This window comes from Miniopterus schreibersii (genome assembly GCF_964146895.1).
Source record: "Miniopterus schreibersii genome assembly, chromosome: 17".
NCBI classification, from domain to species: domain Eukaryota; kingdom Metazoa; phylum Chordata; class Mammalia; order Chiroptera; family Miniopteridae; genus Miniopterus; species Miniopterus schreibersii.
In genome coordinates this window covers 2,248,194-2,266,250 of record NC_138117.1, presented here as the reverse complement: position 1 = coordinate 2,266,250, position 18,057 = coordinate 2,248,194, and the positions used below count along the sequence as shown (strand labels likewise).

The window sequence follows — 18,057 nt, the reverse complement described above, 5'->3', positions numbered from 1 at the left end:
TAAAGAATATTATAGTTTGGGGACATTCTCTGGGCTAAGAACAAAATGTTTCATGATTTCAACTTAAAAGAAATATTATTTTAAAAAAACAAACAACCTATAAGATAGTATATAAAATGATTATATAAGGAGTGGAATTAGAATACCTTTTCTATTTGTGCAAATTTTGAAACTTTCTATAGATGTCACTATATTGTTTTTATCATTTAAAATTACACTAAAAATACTAATGAACCAGGCTGTCATTTAAATGGTCACATTTTTTGATGCACAGGATGAGCTGTGAGCACAGATAGTGAAAGAGAGTAACACTGAGCAATGCTGCTTGGATTCTGAGTTTTGCCAAGCCTGGCCCATGCTAGGTACCAGATGTTAACTCGCACATTTTAAAGGAGGCAGAACTTGGCTGTCTGTCTGACAAAGATGGGATGGTCGTTCGATTTGGTGTTTCACTATCAGTAGAGTCAATCACAGTAAAAGACATGTCACATCTGAATTAAACTGTGAATACTTTATGGTATGTAATGAAAAAAATCTTTCTTACACCCCCTGCCATTAAAAAAAAATAGTCCATTCCAAAGGGTTTAACTCAAAATATGTTCCGTTTGGGTGCTGTGGGGGGTGTGTGCAAAATTCTCTTTCACATCTGTGACTCCTGCAAAATATCTGGCAGTACATTCAGTTCTGCCTTAAAACCTCACAGGGCCAATTTTAAAATAATACTGTAAATGCTCATGTTATCACCACTTAACTAATCTAAAACAATGAAACATTTGGCCCTTCAGTTCGGTCAGATCATCCCAAGGTAATGGCTGAATTCTAGACTCTGTATTTAGAAAGACTTGGTTTGTCACGGTGTAAGTTCCATATAAATACGTGTGTGTTTTATTACTGACTTCAGAGAGAGGAAGGGAGAGGGAGGGGTAGAGAGAAACATCAATGATGAGAGAGTCACTGATCAGCTGCCTCCTGCATGCCCCCTGCTGGGGATCAAGCCCACAACCCGGGCATGTGCCCGGACCAGGAATAGAACCCTGACCTCCTGGTTAGCAGGTCAACTCTCAACCACTGAGCCACTCGGGCCTGGTTAAATATTATTATAAGCCTGATACGGATGCCACCAGTTCTGTTCCAGTTTATCCCAGTATGTGCTTCAAAGAAACCAAGATTTTTATCATAAGAGGGAAAGATTCATTCCATAAGGAAAATAAGAATTTTTAAAATCATTCTTTTGTAACCTCCAATAAAATAATTATTTTATACCCAAACTTAAATGAATATTTTGATAGGGAGTTTATAATGGATGTTTCAGGCTGACATCATCTAAATGCCTTGATGAGACTTCACTAAACATCAGCTCATCAAAAAAACAGTACAAATTAAGACATGACTTTGGGTGGTGGGCCCAAAGAGCAACATACAGGTCTTGTTACAGAAACCCACACCTGAAACCTATGTTCATATCAACCACTGCCATCCCAACAGATTTAATAAACTGCTGAAAACAAACAAACAAACAAAAAATCCCAGTACAAATGGGCCACTGGATGTTAAGTAGGTCCTGATGTGGTGCAACAGAGCACACACAGCACGAACCATGAATCAAAATGCTCTTCATCTCCCGTTTCCATTTTTCTAATACACATTCATTTCTACCTATTCATGATTCTTAAAAAGTTAAATTTGCCTTGAGTCAGAGTTCAACCCACGAAGCGCTACAGCAATATCAACAGTTGTTTAACTGATTCACACATGGTTGGGCGAGTTACTTCTACCCCCTGCAACGGTGATTTTCAACCTTTTCCAGCTCATGGCACATAAACTAATTACTAAATTTCTGCGGCACACGAAAAACATATTTTTTGCCGATCTGACACACACAAGAAGGTGTAATTTTGATTCACGTTGGCCGGCTACTGTTTTGGTGGCTGTCGTCATTGCTCTATTTGACAATCTCAGGGGAAAGAGGTCAGTGCCCCTGACTAAACAGGTACTGCACGTTTTAGAAATTTAGAAATGCTTGCGGCGCGCGGTTGAGAATCGCTGCCCCACGAGATGAGTCCGTGCTGTGGCCGAAGGAAAACCAGCTTCTCCTCCTGAGTTTTAACGCACAGGTGGGAAGGCATCACAGCGCTCCCTAAAAGAGTCGCCCAGGGGAGCACGGGCCAGGAAGGATGGCTGGTGTTTTTTCTCTTTGCAAGGATGGCTAGTTTAATAAGGAAAGCTGCCTATATTTTGGAGTCCCTGTCTGTTTTCAAGGACGGGCGGGAATGGCACCAGGAGGCTCCCGCATTCCAGCAGCCATCTGGGTCACCACCCGCAGCGGCTGGGAGGAACCAGCCCTGCACCAGGAGCCCTTCACCCTGCTAGAGACCTGCACGCGAGCAGGCGCCAGGTCCACGTTAACCAGCTACAGCTGGTTCAACGCTATAAAAAGAACCATGAAAACAGAAATGCTCCCTCTCCACTCCAGCCAGTAAGTCAGAGCCACACAGCGAAGGCGCTTTCCAAACACTGTGAATGAACCGGGCGGCTCTCAGAAGTTGTTTACTGAACAGAGTGTGCAGGGACTCTGAGCACCGAGGGGGGAGGGCAGGGATCGCATGATCCATCAGCCCACGAGGCCAATTTTCCAGACGGTCTTGGATTTAGTTCTCTAGCAAGTAGGGAGCAGAGAACATTTTCAAAAGCACAGCTAGAATACTTTCAGCAATTTCTTACGCACACACAGGCACACACACTGAGTACTTGGGTTTCTGTTATGAAAATGTATCGTTACCTCTGAGATAAATACATTCAGATAGTCTAAATTCTTAAGTAACTGTAAATAATTTATTAAGTGACTTACTTTCTAAGATGAAGCAATCTTCTGATAAAGGAATGATCACTATTTTAATTCTTTACACAGCTACATAAAACATTCAGACTTTGAGTCGCTGCTGGAAGCGACCACAGTGATTTTCTCCCATCCTTTCATCTCACAAGTGATACCATGAAGCTCAGAGCGCCCTAGCCTGCCTCAGACCACACTTCTGGGTGGCGTGAAGAACCTGTGTCCTGGTCCCACAGCTGTTTCTCTGCTCCGTCTTGTGCTGGACGTGGCTAAATGAACATGACCAAGAATGAAAGGAACAGGGTGCCTGCGTTATTCATAACATCGTGGGTTTTGATCTAGCTCAGCCTTGTAATGTATGAGGTTACTCGCAGCATCAGCTGAAAATGCAGGGACTTACTCTGGCATTTTCTCAGGCTGTTAAATAGGCTGCGGGTGCTCGGCCGTCTGAAAGGCTCGGCCTTGACAGGCAGTGCTGACACTCTGGCTGAGACACCGACTGCAGTGCAGGGGTAATTCCTGTGTCGTCACCACCACTCCCTGGGCTCCAGGCCTGGATTTCCACCTGCCTGTGCAACAAACAATCCACCCGGGGGTCCTGTCACCATCTGCATCTCCACCTTCCAAGCAACGTCCTGTCAGACACCGAACCACAGATCCAGAAGCTCAGAGAACAAGCAGAACCAATGCACAAAGCAAAACAACACAAAACACCCACATGTAGCTACATCATTTTCAAATTACCAAAGAAAGAAGAAAAAATACTGAAAGAAGGCAGAGGGGAAAAACACCTTAGCCTGGCCAGTGTGGCTCAGGGGCTGAGAATCAACCTATGAACCTGGAGGTCACAGTTCGATTCCCGGTGGGGCACAGGCCCGGGTTGCGGGCTCGATCCCCAGTGGGGGGTACGGAAGGGGCAGCCGATCAATGACTCTCATCACCGATGTTTCTCTCTCTCTCTCTCTCTCTCCCTCCCCCTTCCTCTGTCTGAAATCAATAATAATAAAAAAATTTAAAAAAAGAAGTTATAGGTAGAAACTGCAAGCAGAAAAGAAAGTGATCTTCTAAGGCGTGTACCTGAGACTTCCAGTGATGTTTCTCTTACACGCACAGTACATGTGTGTGCATAAAAAGTCTACATTAGAAGACATTGTTAAGTAATTCTCAAAGGCAGTAACTTAGTATGTTTTTCTTTATATTACATTCGCAGAGAATTAGTAGAGGGTTAAGTATAATTTTCCGTCTATATTAATGTGATTTGTAAGCTGGAGAGCCTGATGTTTATTATAGCAAATGAAGCTAGAAAATATTAATTATCAGTTACACAGTAGGATTTTTTGTACTCAAAAAGTATCTCAGAGGCCTTGTCCTCAAACCCGAGGCCAAATGCTATGGCCCTCTGTCCAAAAGTTCATTTTCCTACACAGTCCATTTAATTCTCCCATGGATGGCACCTTCCCTTCTCCTGCCCCAGAATTACTTGATTTCTGAGCCTGCCTTACACTAAACACAGCTTGGTTTCAACTCAATTTTCTCCCTTTGTGGCATCAACATTCCCTACAGCCCTGTCATTTTGGGATTCTATATCTCACTGTTTCCCTTTTTGTCCACCAAAGTAACTGTCAGCAAATAAGAACCTCTCTAAGGCTCAGTTTGCTCATCTGTAAAATGGGGCTCTGGCTCCAGCATCACACAACCTCACCTGCACAAAAGACACACCACACACAATAGGTTTCATTACATGTAATGACCATTTTCTCGTTTTGAGGCTCATGCCTGGCCTTCCCTCAATCCACCACGAGCACAGTCCCGTCCCACGTCCCAGGGTGTGTTCTAAGGGGCGAGTCCAAAGTGTCCACGATGGGGACCCTGACAGCAATCCACCTGCTCAACAGGTACCGCAAGCACAACAAGGACCACTGAAGGAGCCGGAGGAACCACCTCGAGTGCGTGCGGTCGTGATGACTCATCAGGAAGAACCTCGCTGGCAGTTTCACCTTGCCTTCCCATCCTCGTGACTCAGTCCCCGTGTCCCCATCAACCCAGAGCGTGTGCTGTGTGTGCTGGTCTGGGAAAGCTTTACCAGGATCCCCACTGCCTGGCTTACTCACTGTACCTTCCCCAAAACCGAACACTGGGTACACACCACAGAAAGCACACGAAACCGCTGTCTAACCATAACTGTCCCAGACGACTCTATGCAGACTCACAGATTCACATCAAAGGGTACAAGACAGGCCCACAGCCCGGGCCATGGTAAAAACCTTAAAGCCGGTATGATGGATTTCACACACACACACACAGACAGAAATAGCATTTTTCCAAAACCCAAAAGAAACGTCCTCTAGCTCCACACTGAAGGGGACGTTTGGAATTCAGTGCTTTCATCCGAGCGCCAGCGTGCGAAGAGGACTCGCAATCCACACGGCGCTTCCCGGCGCTCCTTCCCAACAGCATCGGGCGCCGCTAAGGGAGCAGGGCTGTTGATTATCACATCTGCTATGTTCTCCTATTAAGAGTAGGTAGAAACGACGACTGACGAACCGGCATCTACACTTTAAATTCTCTCCTGTTGTAAGTCCGTATCACTCCAAGGCAACTTAACACAGAAAGACAGACAACCTCAGACGGTTACGCCACGGCTCTGACATAAACAAACAAACTCTCCAGTCAACAGTGTGTCGAAAGCTATTTGAGCAAATGTAAAACCGGGGCGGGTCTAAACCTGATTAGAAGAGATGGCATCCTACACTCAGTTCCTATGAGCGCAGTTCTCTGAACCCCATGTTGGCCTGTGTTTACATGTGTTCACCTAGCTGCCCTGTCCACAAGGCAGCCACCAGACACACGTGCAGCTACTTAAAATAGGTTAATTAAAATTAAATAAAACTTATAATTCCTCGGTCCCACCAGCCAAGTGCTCAACAAGCATATGTAGTCGGTGGCCACCTCACCGGACGGAGCAGACATCCAACGCTGACGTCTTCGCAGGAGCCCTGCAAGGCCGTGCGACACTGGTAGAGGTTACAGTAGTGTCCTCTAGGGCTCGTCTCCAGGCTCACTAAGTGCCGTTCCCTTATGCGGAGTTCTTACTTATTTAAATCCTCACTCATGGATATTTTTTCCATTGCTTTGCAGAAAGAGTGGTAAGCGGGAGAGAGAGAAACATGGATGTGAAAGAGACACACCGACTGGTTGCCTCCCACAGACACCCCGACCGGGGCTGGGGATCGAGCCTGCAGCCGAGGTACATGCCCCTGACCAGAACCGAATCCGAGACCCCTCAGTCTGCCAGCCAGCACTCCAACCACCGAGCCAAACCAGCTAGGGCCTTACTCAGGTTTTTAAGAGACATAAAACTCGATAGATAATACACTAAGTGGCTTTTCTACAACACTTCCAGTATTTCTTGTGTTTGTATTACTTGCAATAACACGACCCATTAAAGGTAAAAGTAAATGCAACAAAATAAATTATTTCAGTAGGACTCTGTATATAAATAGGCAGAATCCTTTGTCACACCCTGGTACCAAGTTGTGATGCAAGAAAACCAAAGAAAACCAACCCACGTATACGGTGAATGCAGCCTCGTTTCTCTAAGCAACTCTAGGCACCCGAGTCCGGTCACACTCACCGAGCGCCAGGTGGGTCTGAGCTGGGTGCCCCAGCGGAGCCGCCTCCCTGCTGCCTCCTGCTGGGAAGAGAGTAAACTCTCTGCACCACCACCGGGACTCCGGCTCCGGACCCCGGGCCAGCTCCTTGGCTTTCTACCGTCTCCAGGAGAGAATCCCTCAGGGGAGCATGAGGTGAGAAGGGCCGTGCGGCTTCTTCATGCTTGTGGGTCCAGTCTGTCCTCGTGGGGGTGAGACCACACATAACCTGGCCGAGAAAGACACAAAGGGACACCTGTTGATCTGGCTCATGATGGCACCTACTCAGGTAATCTCTGATGTAAATGCAGGGCACTGAAAGGAGAATAAATATAAAAAACAAACCTATAAATATAAAAAAGCAAGACCTCCATGTCTGCCAGGTGACCAGTACTGGCAGGAGGGCAAGGTGAGTAAGAGTCACATGGAAATGACAGTGTTTCCTACTGGTGGAAACACAGACCATCTTGCAACTTTGAAAACATGTACAAAGTCCTGCTATTAAAATATCTCATGGCAATTTAGAAAATGTTTCTTTTATGAGGTAATAATCCCCACAGGACAAACTAAAAAACAAAATAAAAGAATGACTAGGGTTTAATAAAAGTCAGTCATATTATTAAGGACTTGCTGTGGGCAGTCCACTAGGCCGGGCACTCTACATGCTCGTAGCCTCCCAACAGTCTTCACAACAATATTAGACATGAGAAGAAAAGAGCACTTCCAGAGTACTTCCTCGAGTCCAGGGGCTTTTCCTAACATGCCGTGTTTACAGAACAGATTTAACCTCAGAGCAAACCAAGGAGGTGATTATATCGTTATTACCATTTTACAGGTAAGAACACTGACAGGGAAATGAAGTATCTCGGCCAAGGTCACCTACAGCAAAGTGGGGGAGGCAGGACGGGACCAGAAGACCTGGCTGCAAAGGCCACAGTCCTCACTCTGCTCCCTGGCAGCCTCATCATCGCTGCTGCTGAAAACAGCTCATGACCCCGAAGCAGGGATACACTGGGCCATACCCTAAATACGGTAAAATTAAATCGATTAGAGTCCTCTTTTTCACATAATTCCCTCCAGAAACTCATTTTTTTAAAAGTTTATTGCCTATGTGTTTTTTAAAAGTTGATTTTAGATATGAGAGAGAGAGAGAGAGAAACATCTATCAGTTGTCTCCCCAACCAGGGATCGGACCGCAGTCTGGGTGTGTGCCTGGACTAGAATCGAACCTGTCGCCTTTTGGTGCACAGGTTGATGGTCCAACCAACTGAGCCACAGCAGCTAGGGCTCCAGACCCTCCTCTGAAGATGCTGCTTGATCACACACACAAAGCGGGATGAAAGCGTGTCTCCTTTCCCTTTCTTACGTTCCCTCAGCTGTCTGTCAGCCTCAGCATCCCGTCCAGGGCTGAATCGGGTAACCTGGCGCCTGAGGCAGGTGCCCTGGGAGCCACCTAGCGTGGAGGGTCCCGGGAGTGAACTCTGTGCCCACGGCAAGTGAGTTCAGTGGTTCCCTACATTCATCTCGGCAGATGATCGTGGCTCAGGGCCAATAAAATTCCAAAACAATGCTCTCCAGTATCCAATCTCAAGTTTATGCAGCTCTTCCTATCCCAAGGGATGCAGATATTGTGAAAGAGAAAAATGTATTTTTGATAATAAAAGGTTTAAACAAAAAATCTTAGACAATTATAAAACAAGAACAGAAAAAAATGAGCACTTGTATATATTAATAAATTAGAATAAAGATTAAAACACAAAATTTAAAAGATAAGTACTATAAAAATATCACAACTAAATATTGAACAACTGTAATTTCTTTGGGAATAACAATAATACAAGATGCTCTCACATATATATTTGCTGAATAGTTGAAGGAAAACCGAAAGTTAACATCTTCCATTATAACCCTTCCAAACAGGATTACAAAGCATAAAGCATCCAAACCAGAGAGTTACCTGGCTTTCAGGTGAATTATCTGTTAGTCTCTCGAATCTAAATGTCTGGGCCAAAGTGATGCTTCTTCTTGGAAGGGGTGTGTCCCAGGAGCGCACCTCAGGTGTTGTTCTAGAATCTTCTTTGGCAACAACTTTCTGACAGAAATAAGTGTTCAGGATAACAGGGCAACTTCCATTTGGGATAATAAGCTTCTGCCTGGAAAGGGGAAAAAATACGGTGGTTCAGTTGCGAAGCTGGATTCCCCTATGCTCTTGCTAAATCAGGACCACAAACAACAAGGACCTGCCTGCTAGGTACAGATCAAGCCAAGCCGGCCCGAGGACAGCTGCCCTGCACACGCCAGGGCGACTGTCGATGGATCTGCCTTTACTTTTCCAGTGAAAGTTCTGTGTCAGGAGAGGGGCTAATGGAAGAAGGCAGCTAAGTGCCTGGGCCTGAGCTCTCAGATCAGAGCCTCCCACTCCCGCAGCAGCCTCAGGGGGTGAGCAAAGACCATCAACCAGCTCAAAGAACCACCCATTAAAATAAGTGCTATCAAGCTCATCACCAAAGAACTCATACGCATAAGGCACAACCCAGGGACAGACGACAGTGTGGGGAAGGCCTGGGGCAGGGCCAGGTGTGCGGGAAGGGGGCCGCAGGGGCCAGTGGGGAAAAGGGGACATCTGCAATGCTTTCAACAGTAAAGATAAAAAACATAAAATAAAATGCTATTTACAAATAAAACTTTCATACATTCTGACAGCTCTAATCGTTCCAATAACTTAACATCAAATGTCGGAGGAAGGCACTGAAATGGACCACAGTCACCGAGATGCCTCACGTTTCCGTGGAGAAGTCTGGGAACAGAACAGACCTGCTGTCCTGGCTCCTCCCAGACATCTGCTCTGAGGAGACGCTAAGGCTCAGGCCTCCACACGGCAGGCGGTGCTCCCGGCACTAAGGAAAACTGTGGCTTCCCCTCCGGGAAGATGGGTCTGGGTGAGCACACTTTACGGCGCTGGCACAGTGACAAAATCACCTAGCTGCATTTCTGAGACAGCGCCCCGGTCCGTAGCGACCGTCAATGCTGTGTCACCTGGGGACACACCTCCTTGATTTGAATGCATGTCCTGTTCAAGCCATTACTAAAACCTCAGCAAAGACTCTGTGACGCACCTGTCCCACGCCAGGCATCCTGCCGGGCGCTCTGCGCCTGCGCCTCGGTGCACCACTATGCCCATATTACGAAGGACGCGCTGTGTTTCCCAAGTTTGTTTTTTAAAATATGTTTTTATTGATTTCAGAGAGAGGAAGGGAGAGGGAGAGAGAAACATTGACGAGTTTCTATCGGCTGCCTCTTGCACGCCCCCTGCTGGGGATCGAGCCCGCAACCTGGGCATGTGCCCTGATGGGGAACTGAACCAGCGACCTCCTGGATCATACAGGTCGATGCTCAACCACTGAGCACACCAGCCGGGCTAGTTTCACAAGTTTAAAGTTAAGGAGACTGACGTGGAGACAGAATTATTTACCAAGATTATAAGAGCCAGGAATGGAGAAGCTGGGTTGGATCTAACTCTGCCCGAAGCTCCCTAATATGATACTAGAAAGGACACCCGCTAGGCACGAAAGAATGGGCTCGGTTTAATTTTACAGCAGTTGAGTCGAGAGGGGCTGTTTAAGCAAAACGCTTACTTCTCTGGAGGAAAACGCACAGATACTAACTCCTACAGCGGCAACATGCTGGGGTCGCTGTGGGTTTACGAACAGATCAACCACCTCAGGATGCATTACATATAAAGGGGCCGGAGTGCAGCACAGATAAAATTTTCTGACAATGAAAGTCATAAATGGCCATTATGGATAACTAGTGAAAATGAGGAAAGTAGAAAAAAGAAAAAGTGTATCAGTAGTGAGCAGACGGCCATAATGAACATGGGGTAATACGTAAACGCAGTTCCACTGGGTTTCTTGGACTTTTGTCCCTGAGCAAACCCAGGAGATTTTCGGCAAACGGCCTATATAGCTTGAGCTACTTGGCTGAAACGGAGGCTTTTCAGGAAACTGAGAATCCTGAGGGAACTGCTGGACGTAAGAGGACAGCAGCAAGTCAGAGGAAGAACACGCTTGGCTGCCTGGCACCCAGGGACACGCGTGTGGGACTGGAAGCGGCTAACTTGAGGACGTCCCGAAGAACTGCTGGGGCTTAAGAATCTTTTTCACCCCTTAAGCCCAAACTGCTTCTAATTTTCTTTAGTTTTACACAGTGAATTGTTTACAGGACTACTCCACGACAAACTAGTGACAAACGAGAGGAATAAACAAGAGCAGACATTCCTCAGAGACGGCAACAAACCACGTCAGCAGCAACCACAGAAGATACTAAAATCTGTAGATAAGAGCCCGACACAGCACGAGACACACGGGCGCCCGCCTCCCGGCCCCTCCGGGGCTGACGCGGGGTTCAGACCGGGTTTCTGAAGACAGGCCTCACCCAGGAGCTCTGAGTGTGGCCCTGATTTGCCCATTAGCTACTGGTATGCTGCTGGAGTTAAGACACTGCAGGACATTTCCTCTTCCAGGGAAAATAATTTGTGTTTTGTTTTTTTAATCTTCGCCCGAGGATATTTTTTCCATTGGTTTTCAGAGACAGTGGAAGGAAGGGAGAGAGAGGGAAACATCGATGTGAGAAACACACATCGATTGGTCGCCTCCCGCTGCCCCAAGCGGGGCCAGGGACCAATCCTGCAGCCGAGGTGCGAGCCCTTGGCCTTGGCCGGAATGGAACCTGAGACCCTTCGGCCCACAGGCCGACGCTCTAACCACGGAGCAACACTGGCCAGAGCGATCATTTGTGTTTAACTGCAGGTACGTAAAAGCTGATGACACACTGTCTACACTTGCGCCACAGACGCACTTGTATTGAAGTTATGGCAAGTGCTGCCCGTTTTCAGGACAGAGCCGCGCACACAGCAGCGCTCCTCCCCACAGAAGCCCGGCTGGAGCGTAAGCCCGGCTTCCTTGAGCCGATCGCATAACTTAAAACGTCTGTTCCCTACCTAAAAAGGTCTCGGGTGTCTTTAGTAAAACACCGAAGGCTCATCAAGTTCAAATTGAGACGACTCTATAAAAATGCTGGTCAAAAACATAAGGTCTTACAGCAGAGCCATGCAGCGTGGCTTTCAGGCCACACAGGACGAGTTCGGCCAACTCTCGTTTCTGTGCGTTGGTTACTCACAACTTAACGTAGTAACAATGAGGCAGCTTAATGCATTTTGAAAAAATGAGAAATGTATCATCAAAGAGTGTACAACCAGCCCCGGACTTGTGTTAAATGCAGTTAAGGCGAGAAAGTTCCATTATCAGTAAGCTCGTAGGGTGCATGAGTGTGAAACAGACTTTTGGGAGCTGGCCTGGGAATGGAGCAGCGATTTCTATCCGTGTCCTTAGGGCAAATGCAGGGTATACCTAAGAAAGGAACTTCTGGGGAAAAACCCACTCACAGTTTAGAGGTGCGCACTTTGGGGTCAGAAAGTAAAAAAGCAGCAAGGTTGGCACATGCAATCTAATCTAAAGTTACTAAGCTTTACTCCTACTACTACATTACCTGTGACAGTGTTTAGTCCTAAACGTTCACCTACCCCTGGCCCGTTTGGCTCAGTGGTTAGAGCATCAGCCCATGGACTGAAGGGTCCCAGGTTCGATTCCGGCCAAGGGCACGTACCTGGGTTGAAGGCTCCATCCCCAGCCCTGGTCGGGGCGCATGTGGGGGGCAACCAATCAATGTGTCTCTCTCACATCGATGTTTCTTTCTATCTCTCTCTCCCTTCCACTGTCTCTGAAAAGGAATGGAAAAAATATCCTCGGGTGAAGATTTAAAAAATTCACCTAGACGTTTAAATGATAACATATAGTTTTGGCATCATTTGTTTATGACAAACCACAGCCCTTCATTCTTCAAGTAACACAAAGGCCAGATATGTTACCATAATACACGTGTCCCAGAAAACAAAAAGCAGGAATTTCTCCGCCTGGAGTCCAGGTCCCAGATGACACTTCTGGCTCAGGTGGAGCTGCTCCTCCTGCAGTCAGAGCGCGATCATACCCACCATCTCCCCGAAACGAGGCCAAAGGAGCAGGAAGAGAAGGGGGAGGCAGGCTGGGAATCGGCCTGCGACCGTCATCATGGCGAGCTACCCCAGTGACTCAGGAAAACACCCCCACCCAGCCCGCTGGGGGCCCGGCGGAGGCCGCCCCGCCTTCTGATCCACGGCTGCTCTAGTGAGGTCACCAGGCCCGCAGATACGTTTTCATTAGCACTACTTAGTGAAGAGGCTTTTTCCCCCCCATTGTATGTTTTTGGCTCCTTTGTTGAAGATTATTTGCCAACACACGTGGTTTTATTTCTGGGCTCTCAGTTCTGTTCCGTTGGTCTGTGTCCGCTTTCCTGCCAAGACCACGCTGTTTTGACTACTGTCACTTTGTAGTAAAGTTTGAAGTCAGGGAGTGTGGTACCTCTGACTTCCTTCTTTTTTCTCAGGATTGCTTTGGCTATTTGGGGTGTTTTATGGTTCCATAAAAATCTGATAATTTTTTGTTCTATATCTTTATTTTTTTAATCTTGTTACACATATATATTTTTTAATATATCTTTATTGACTTCAGACAGAGGAAGGGAGAGGGGGAGAGAGTTGAAACATCAATGATGACAGTCAATGATCGGCTGCCTCCTGCACAACCCCTACTGGGGATCGAGCCTGCAACTCAGGCATGTGCCCTGACCGGGAATCAAACCACGATCTCCTGGATCCTAGGCCGATGCTCAACTGCTGAGCCGCACCGGCCAGCCCCCATGTAGTTTTTAACTCCCCAGCTTGCCCACACTAAGCCTCCAACAACTGAAGGTTTTCGACCCCGGCCCTGGCTCCAGTGGGTGTTCTAGCTCCTCGGCGTCCACTCTGGGAAGCTGAGGTTCTCTGCACCCTCCTGTATTTCTCTCCAGTTTGGGGGGCAGAGGTGCGCCCTGTGATCTCAAAGCTCCGTTGACTCTAAAAGATTGGCTGAGTTTTGTTTGTTCTGCTTTTTTTTCTTGTGGAAACGGGAGTGATGACTCCCAAGCTCCTTATCTGTCAGCCCAGACACTGGAAGGCGGGCCCGGTGTGATTGCTTCACTCTCGCCCCTTGAAGTGCGGTCCTGTTAGGGTCCCTGGATGCTCAGGTGCCACCATCCCTGCTGTCCTCCACGGCCAGCTGTGGGAATCCTGCCAACCGTTTCTTCATCTCTGCACACTTGGTTCCTCTGAGCACTAGGCAGCTGAATGTACCATCTCCATACGACATGCAGGCAGGAGCCTGATTTTATCTTGTTCACGTTCTGTTGCTAGATGACAGTTTGCTGTTTTTTAAGGCTTCTATCCAAAGGAGGGCTGTAACTTCCCTGTGAACAAAATCTGTCTTAAATGTTCTGATTTTTCCTTTAGCACCCAGCAAGTAGTAGCAAGTAGCAGGCTCCTTGTTCCTTGCTGATAATAGGCTCAAAATCTACTGATACTTTTTCAAATAAACGTGCAAATTTCTTTCAGTTACATAAAACCAAGTCTAATGTAAAGGTAACTTGGCACTAATGCAATCGGCCAGATTAGGATTAAATAACAGAACCAGCAGCAAGAGGTACACATGCAACAGGGCAGGACGGTGCCACGGCCCTCGGCGGTCACTGCCACGCGCCTCCTCATTTCAGGGTTATTCCAGTTCCGTGTCGCACGCAGACCCTGGGTACAGCCAGCCCGCCAGCCTCCTTTCCATCTCTTCTCCAAAGTGAGAGACTCTAAGTCTAATTAGGTGAATCACTTTATTTTATAATTTAACCCTCACCAGGGGAGATTTTTCCCATTGCTTTTCAGAGAGTGGGGGAGAGAGGGAGAAACATCGATGTGGGAGAGACATTGATCGGTTGCCTCCCGCACACGCCCTGACCAGGGCTGAGGACTGAGCCTGCAACCGAGGTACGTGCCCTTGGCTGGATCGAACCCAAGACCTTTCAGTCCACGGGCCGATGCTCAAACCACTGAGCCACACCGGCCAGGGCTGGGGAATCACGTTGAATACGTTACTCCTAAGGGAACTCAGGCTGGCGCCATTCTATGCACCTGGACCCCTCACATTTAATGAAGACACAACCCTTCCTAATCCACACCTGCTAGGCTTCGTCAGGTGTCCCCGTGGGGGTGCCAGGAGGCACACTGAGCACCTGAACCACATCTTCTATTACTCCAGGGAGAGGGGCGAGCCCTGCAGCTCTTACCCGCAAACCCAGCAGGCAGCCTGCAGGACGGGCTCGGGGCACCAATCAGGGGCACACCAGGCTGCACCAGCCAACAGCGCCACATCCCGCGCGGTGACCGCTCCTCACAGAAGTTCCTTCTTTATGCACGAAACTTAGAAAAAAGGGAGAAACGTAAAATCTCCCATTTTTAACTTGTACTTGGTAGCAAAGTGGGCTTATTCAGCTGCTAGTGCTAAAGCTAGAACCACACAGAGAGACAGGTCTATTTTTTTCTAAGGCTGTCCCTGATTCCAGTAACTGGAATATCAGGATTCTCCAGTCATGTGATGACAAGGCAGCAAACAGCTGCCCCTGGCAGGGTGAGTGAGTGAACTCAGTCACCCCCTGGGTTTTCCCCTCTCCTTTCCCTGCTCGTTCGGAGAACGCAGAGTCACAGGCAGCGAGAGCTGAAGTTTGCTCTGTACTTTAACACCAGGCAGGGAGCCAAGCTGCAAATACAATGACTGGATTCAGTTTTACAAGCAAACGCTGGAGCTGAATTCACCCTTGTCCGGGAAGAAAGCCTCCGATCAGAACTAGCAGGAAATCCAATTCAAAACAGGGCGTGTCATCCCTAATTCACAGCACGGCCCTGACACCTTTAATTGGGTCTTTTAGAAATGAAAGCTTCCTTCTGTAAAAAGTCCACAAGAAACTCCTAACTTTCATTATTAAATGGAATCAGCAACGCCGTGGAAGAAATGTCTGAGTTCCCAGAGCCGCCCCCTTGGTGGGAATCCTGAGCTCTGCACTTTCTCTTTGGGTTCTGACTGTTCAAGTTTGAGACGGTACTGAAAGTACTGAATCCTCCCTGCTCCCTTCCAGCCTCTGACCCCTCTCACATCGGGCGCCACCAGCCCCCTCCTCTTCTCTGGGCCACCTGAAGAACTTAAGGACAGCTCCCCGAGATCCGAGAGGCGCAGGAGAGTCGCACTCTGGCCCTAGCGCCCCTGAACCGTGCCAGAGGGTTTATGTGCCTGCAGCTAGCTGCCAGGGACATCCGTGAGAAGGGACACATGCGCATCCTGAGTCGGTGGTTGCCGCTGGGGGTGGGGAGCGAGCGGGGTGAGGAGAGGGGCTCAGAAGTCAGGGCCTGGCCCACCTGCTGCCCCGTGTCCGAGCCTCACCAACATGCACTGGGACGACAGCAGCCCACGGGGAGTGCTGCCAGGAGCAGGAACAGTGAGCTACGTGTCCATGGCAAACATTTCAATTTGGATGGATGGGAGGAGCGCGCAGCAGAAATAATTATGAAGTAAAGTCTTCCCGACTTTAGAGGTTCGGGAGATTCCTAAAGAGGGAACACTGGTCATCCCACGATGACATTATTTTATGAGTTCTTAGGTGTAGAGCTGCCCGATTTACCAAGTAAAATAGAGGTAATTCCATTCAGGCGTCGATCCAATGAACTGGTCCAGAAGGTACTTTTCGGGGCTGGGAGTCCAGGACTGTGACCCAGACCGGTACAGGGAGCCATGCCCGAGGCTCCGCGGCACTCGGGGCAGCCATCGCTGTTCCCTCAGGGGATGCAGACCAAGGGCCCATCTCCACCCGGAGACAGGGACACAGAGGGGCCCCTGGTGCTGTGCAGACCTCACAACAGCTCTCGAAGAGGAACATTTCACCGGGAGACGCGGGTGAGGTACTGCTGTGTGCCACGCTCGTTTCCGAGGAAGTCGGCGCCTGCTGGGGAGACAGCGCTGCTCATGCTGTCATCACTATGAGGAGAAAAACCTGAGAGGCACCCTCACACGGCACCATGAAATAAAGAGAGAGAGCGGCAAACCCAGGTGCGATCGTATCTACAGCGTGGACCCAATGTGACCGGCATCACTGAGTAACGTGGGACATCGGCACCCAAGCCAAGGAAAGCAGCACCGGACGGCAGCTGGTATTGATGTAAATTCTGGGTAATTTAAATTGGAGGCTATACTGAGTCATTTCTAAACATCTCAAATATTAAAGTGACACTTTTAAAACATTTTTAAAAATTGATTTGAGAGCGAGGGAGAGAGAGAAACATCAATGAGGAGCCACTGACTGGCTGCCTCCTGCACGCCCCCTGCTGGGGACTGAGGAGCCTGCAACCCAGGCACGTGCCCCGACGGAATCCAACCAGTGACCTCCTGGTTCATGAGTGGACGCTCAACCACTGGGCCACACTTGCCGGGCTGCTGCTCAAATAGTTCTAAGAACTAGGAACATCCCTCCTTGAACACAAAGTATTGCTGTATCTTGCTGATTCAATTAGATTTCCGTCTACAAAACAGACTGGAATCTGTCCATACAGGAAATGGACCTCTTTTGTAAGGACACAAAACGCCTGGGTGTTTTGGGTGTTTTTTTCTAAAATCCTCCTTGCTGGTTCTGTATTTTCTCCATTTACAGCAACGCACATTGCATAATACTTGAGACAGAAATTTCTGGTTTTAATTACTTGTTTTTAAGGAGAAAGTAGTGAGGAAAGAGATGTGAAACCTAGTTACTATTAGTTTGTCAGAGCAACTTCAGTCAAATCTCTGCAGTGAGACTGAGCAACGTTCCCTCTACCCTTCCTTGGGGCCATCCTTCTAGACACAGGCCGGCTTCTGGTGGCTAAGAGGACTCTATCGGTTTGCCTCTGGTTACAGGCCTCCCTGCTGGTAGACACCTAGGACCCAACACTCATTCTTAAAATGCCAACCATGGGTTCTCTTCTGAAGAAGTAAGGCCTTTTCACTTTTCTTCAGAGCAAGGCCACGTCCAGGTTTATATGGAAGCTGCAGCGCCCTGCGGGACAGGTAAAGCTGTGCCCACACAGCAAAGCCGCAGCTCTGCAGCCCGGTCCCTGCAAAATCCTTTGAGCCCCCTCTAGTTTGTTTAAATTCCCTCAGGACGACCAGGAGACTACTGCAGAGCCAAGAAGACATGGCATTCCCAACTCACCTGTGTGCTGAACACTAAAGCAAGCCCGTGACAAAGCTCAGACCCCGCTCTGAAGCCAGGCAACTAGAGTATCACCCTGGAGTCAGACAAGTGCAGGGTCACACAGCTCCGTGATCCCACTGGTGCTGAGATATTTAGCAAACTATTAAATCTCCCTGACTTCAGTGTCCCTATCTAAACTTAAGGTATTAATGCCTCCCTTATGCTTCTGTTAGAGATTAAATGAAATACCTACACAAAACATTAAATATGATGAGCTTTGCCCTGCCGGTGTGGCTCAGTGGCTGAGCGTCGACCCAGGAACCAGAGGTCACTGGTTCGATTCCTGGCCAGGGCACAGGCCCGGGTTGCGGGCTCGATCCCCAACAGGGGGCCTGCAGGAGC

General features: G+C 48.3%; 1 protein-coding gene across 3 annotated transcripts in view; it reads right to left on the bottom strand.

Annotated features, from left to right (window-relative positions):
* SPIDR (scaffold protein involved in DNA repair) overlaps positions 1 to 18,057 on the bottom strand; it is a 78,119-nt gene that overhangs the window by 20,772 nt on the left and 39,290 nt on the right. For all 3 annotated transcript variants that reach the window (XM_081116862.1, XM_081116863.1, XM_081116864.1), the window contains exons 9-10: positions 8,441 to 8,636; positions 6,468 to 6,712 (exon numbers count right to left, since the gene is read on the bottom strand). In XM_081116862.1, the coding sequence (XP_080972988.1) occupies positions 6,468 to 6,712; positions 8,441 to 8,636 (441 nt within the window). The remainder of the gene's footprint in view (positions 1 to 6,467; positions 6,713 to 8,440; positions 8,637 to 18,057) is intronic.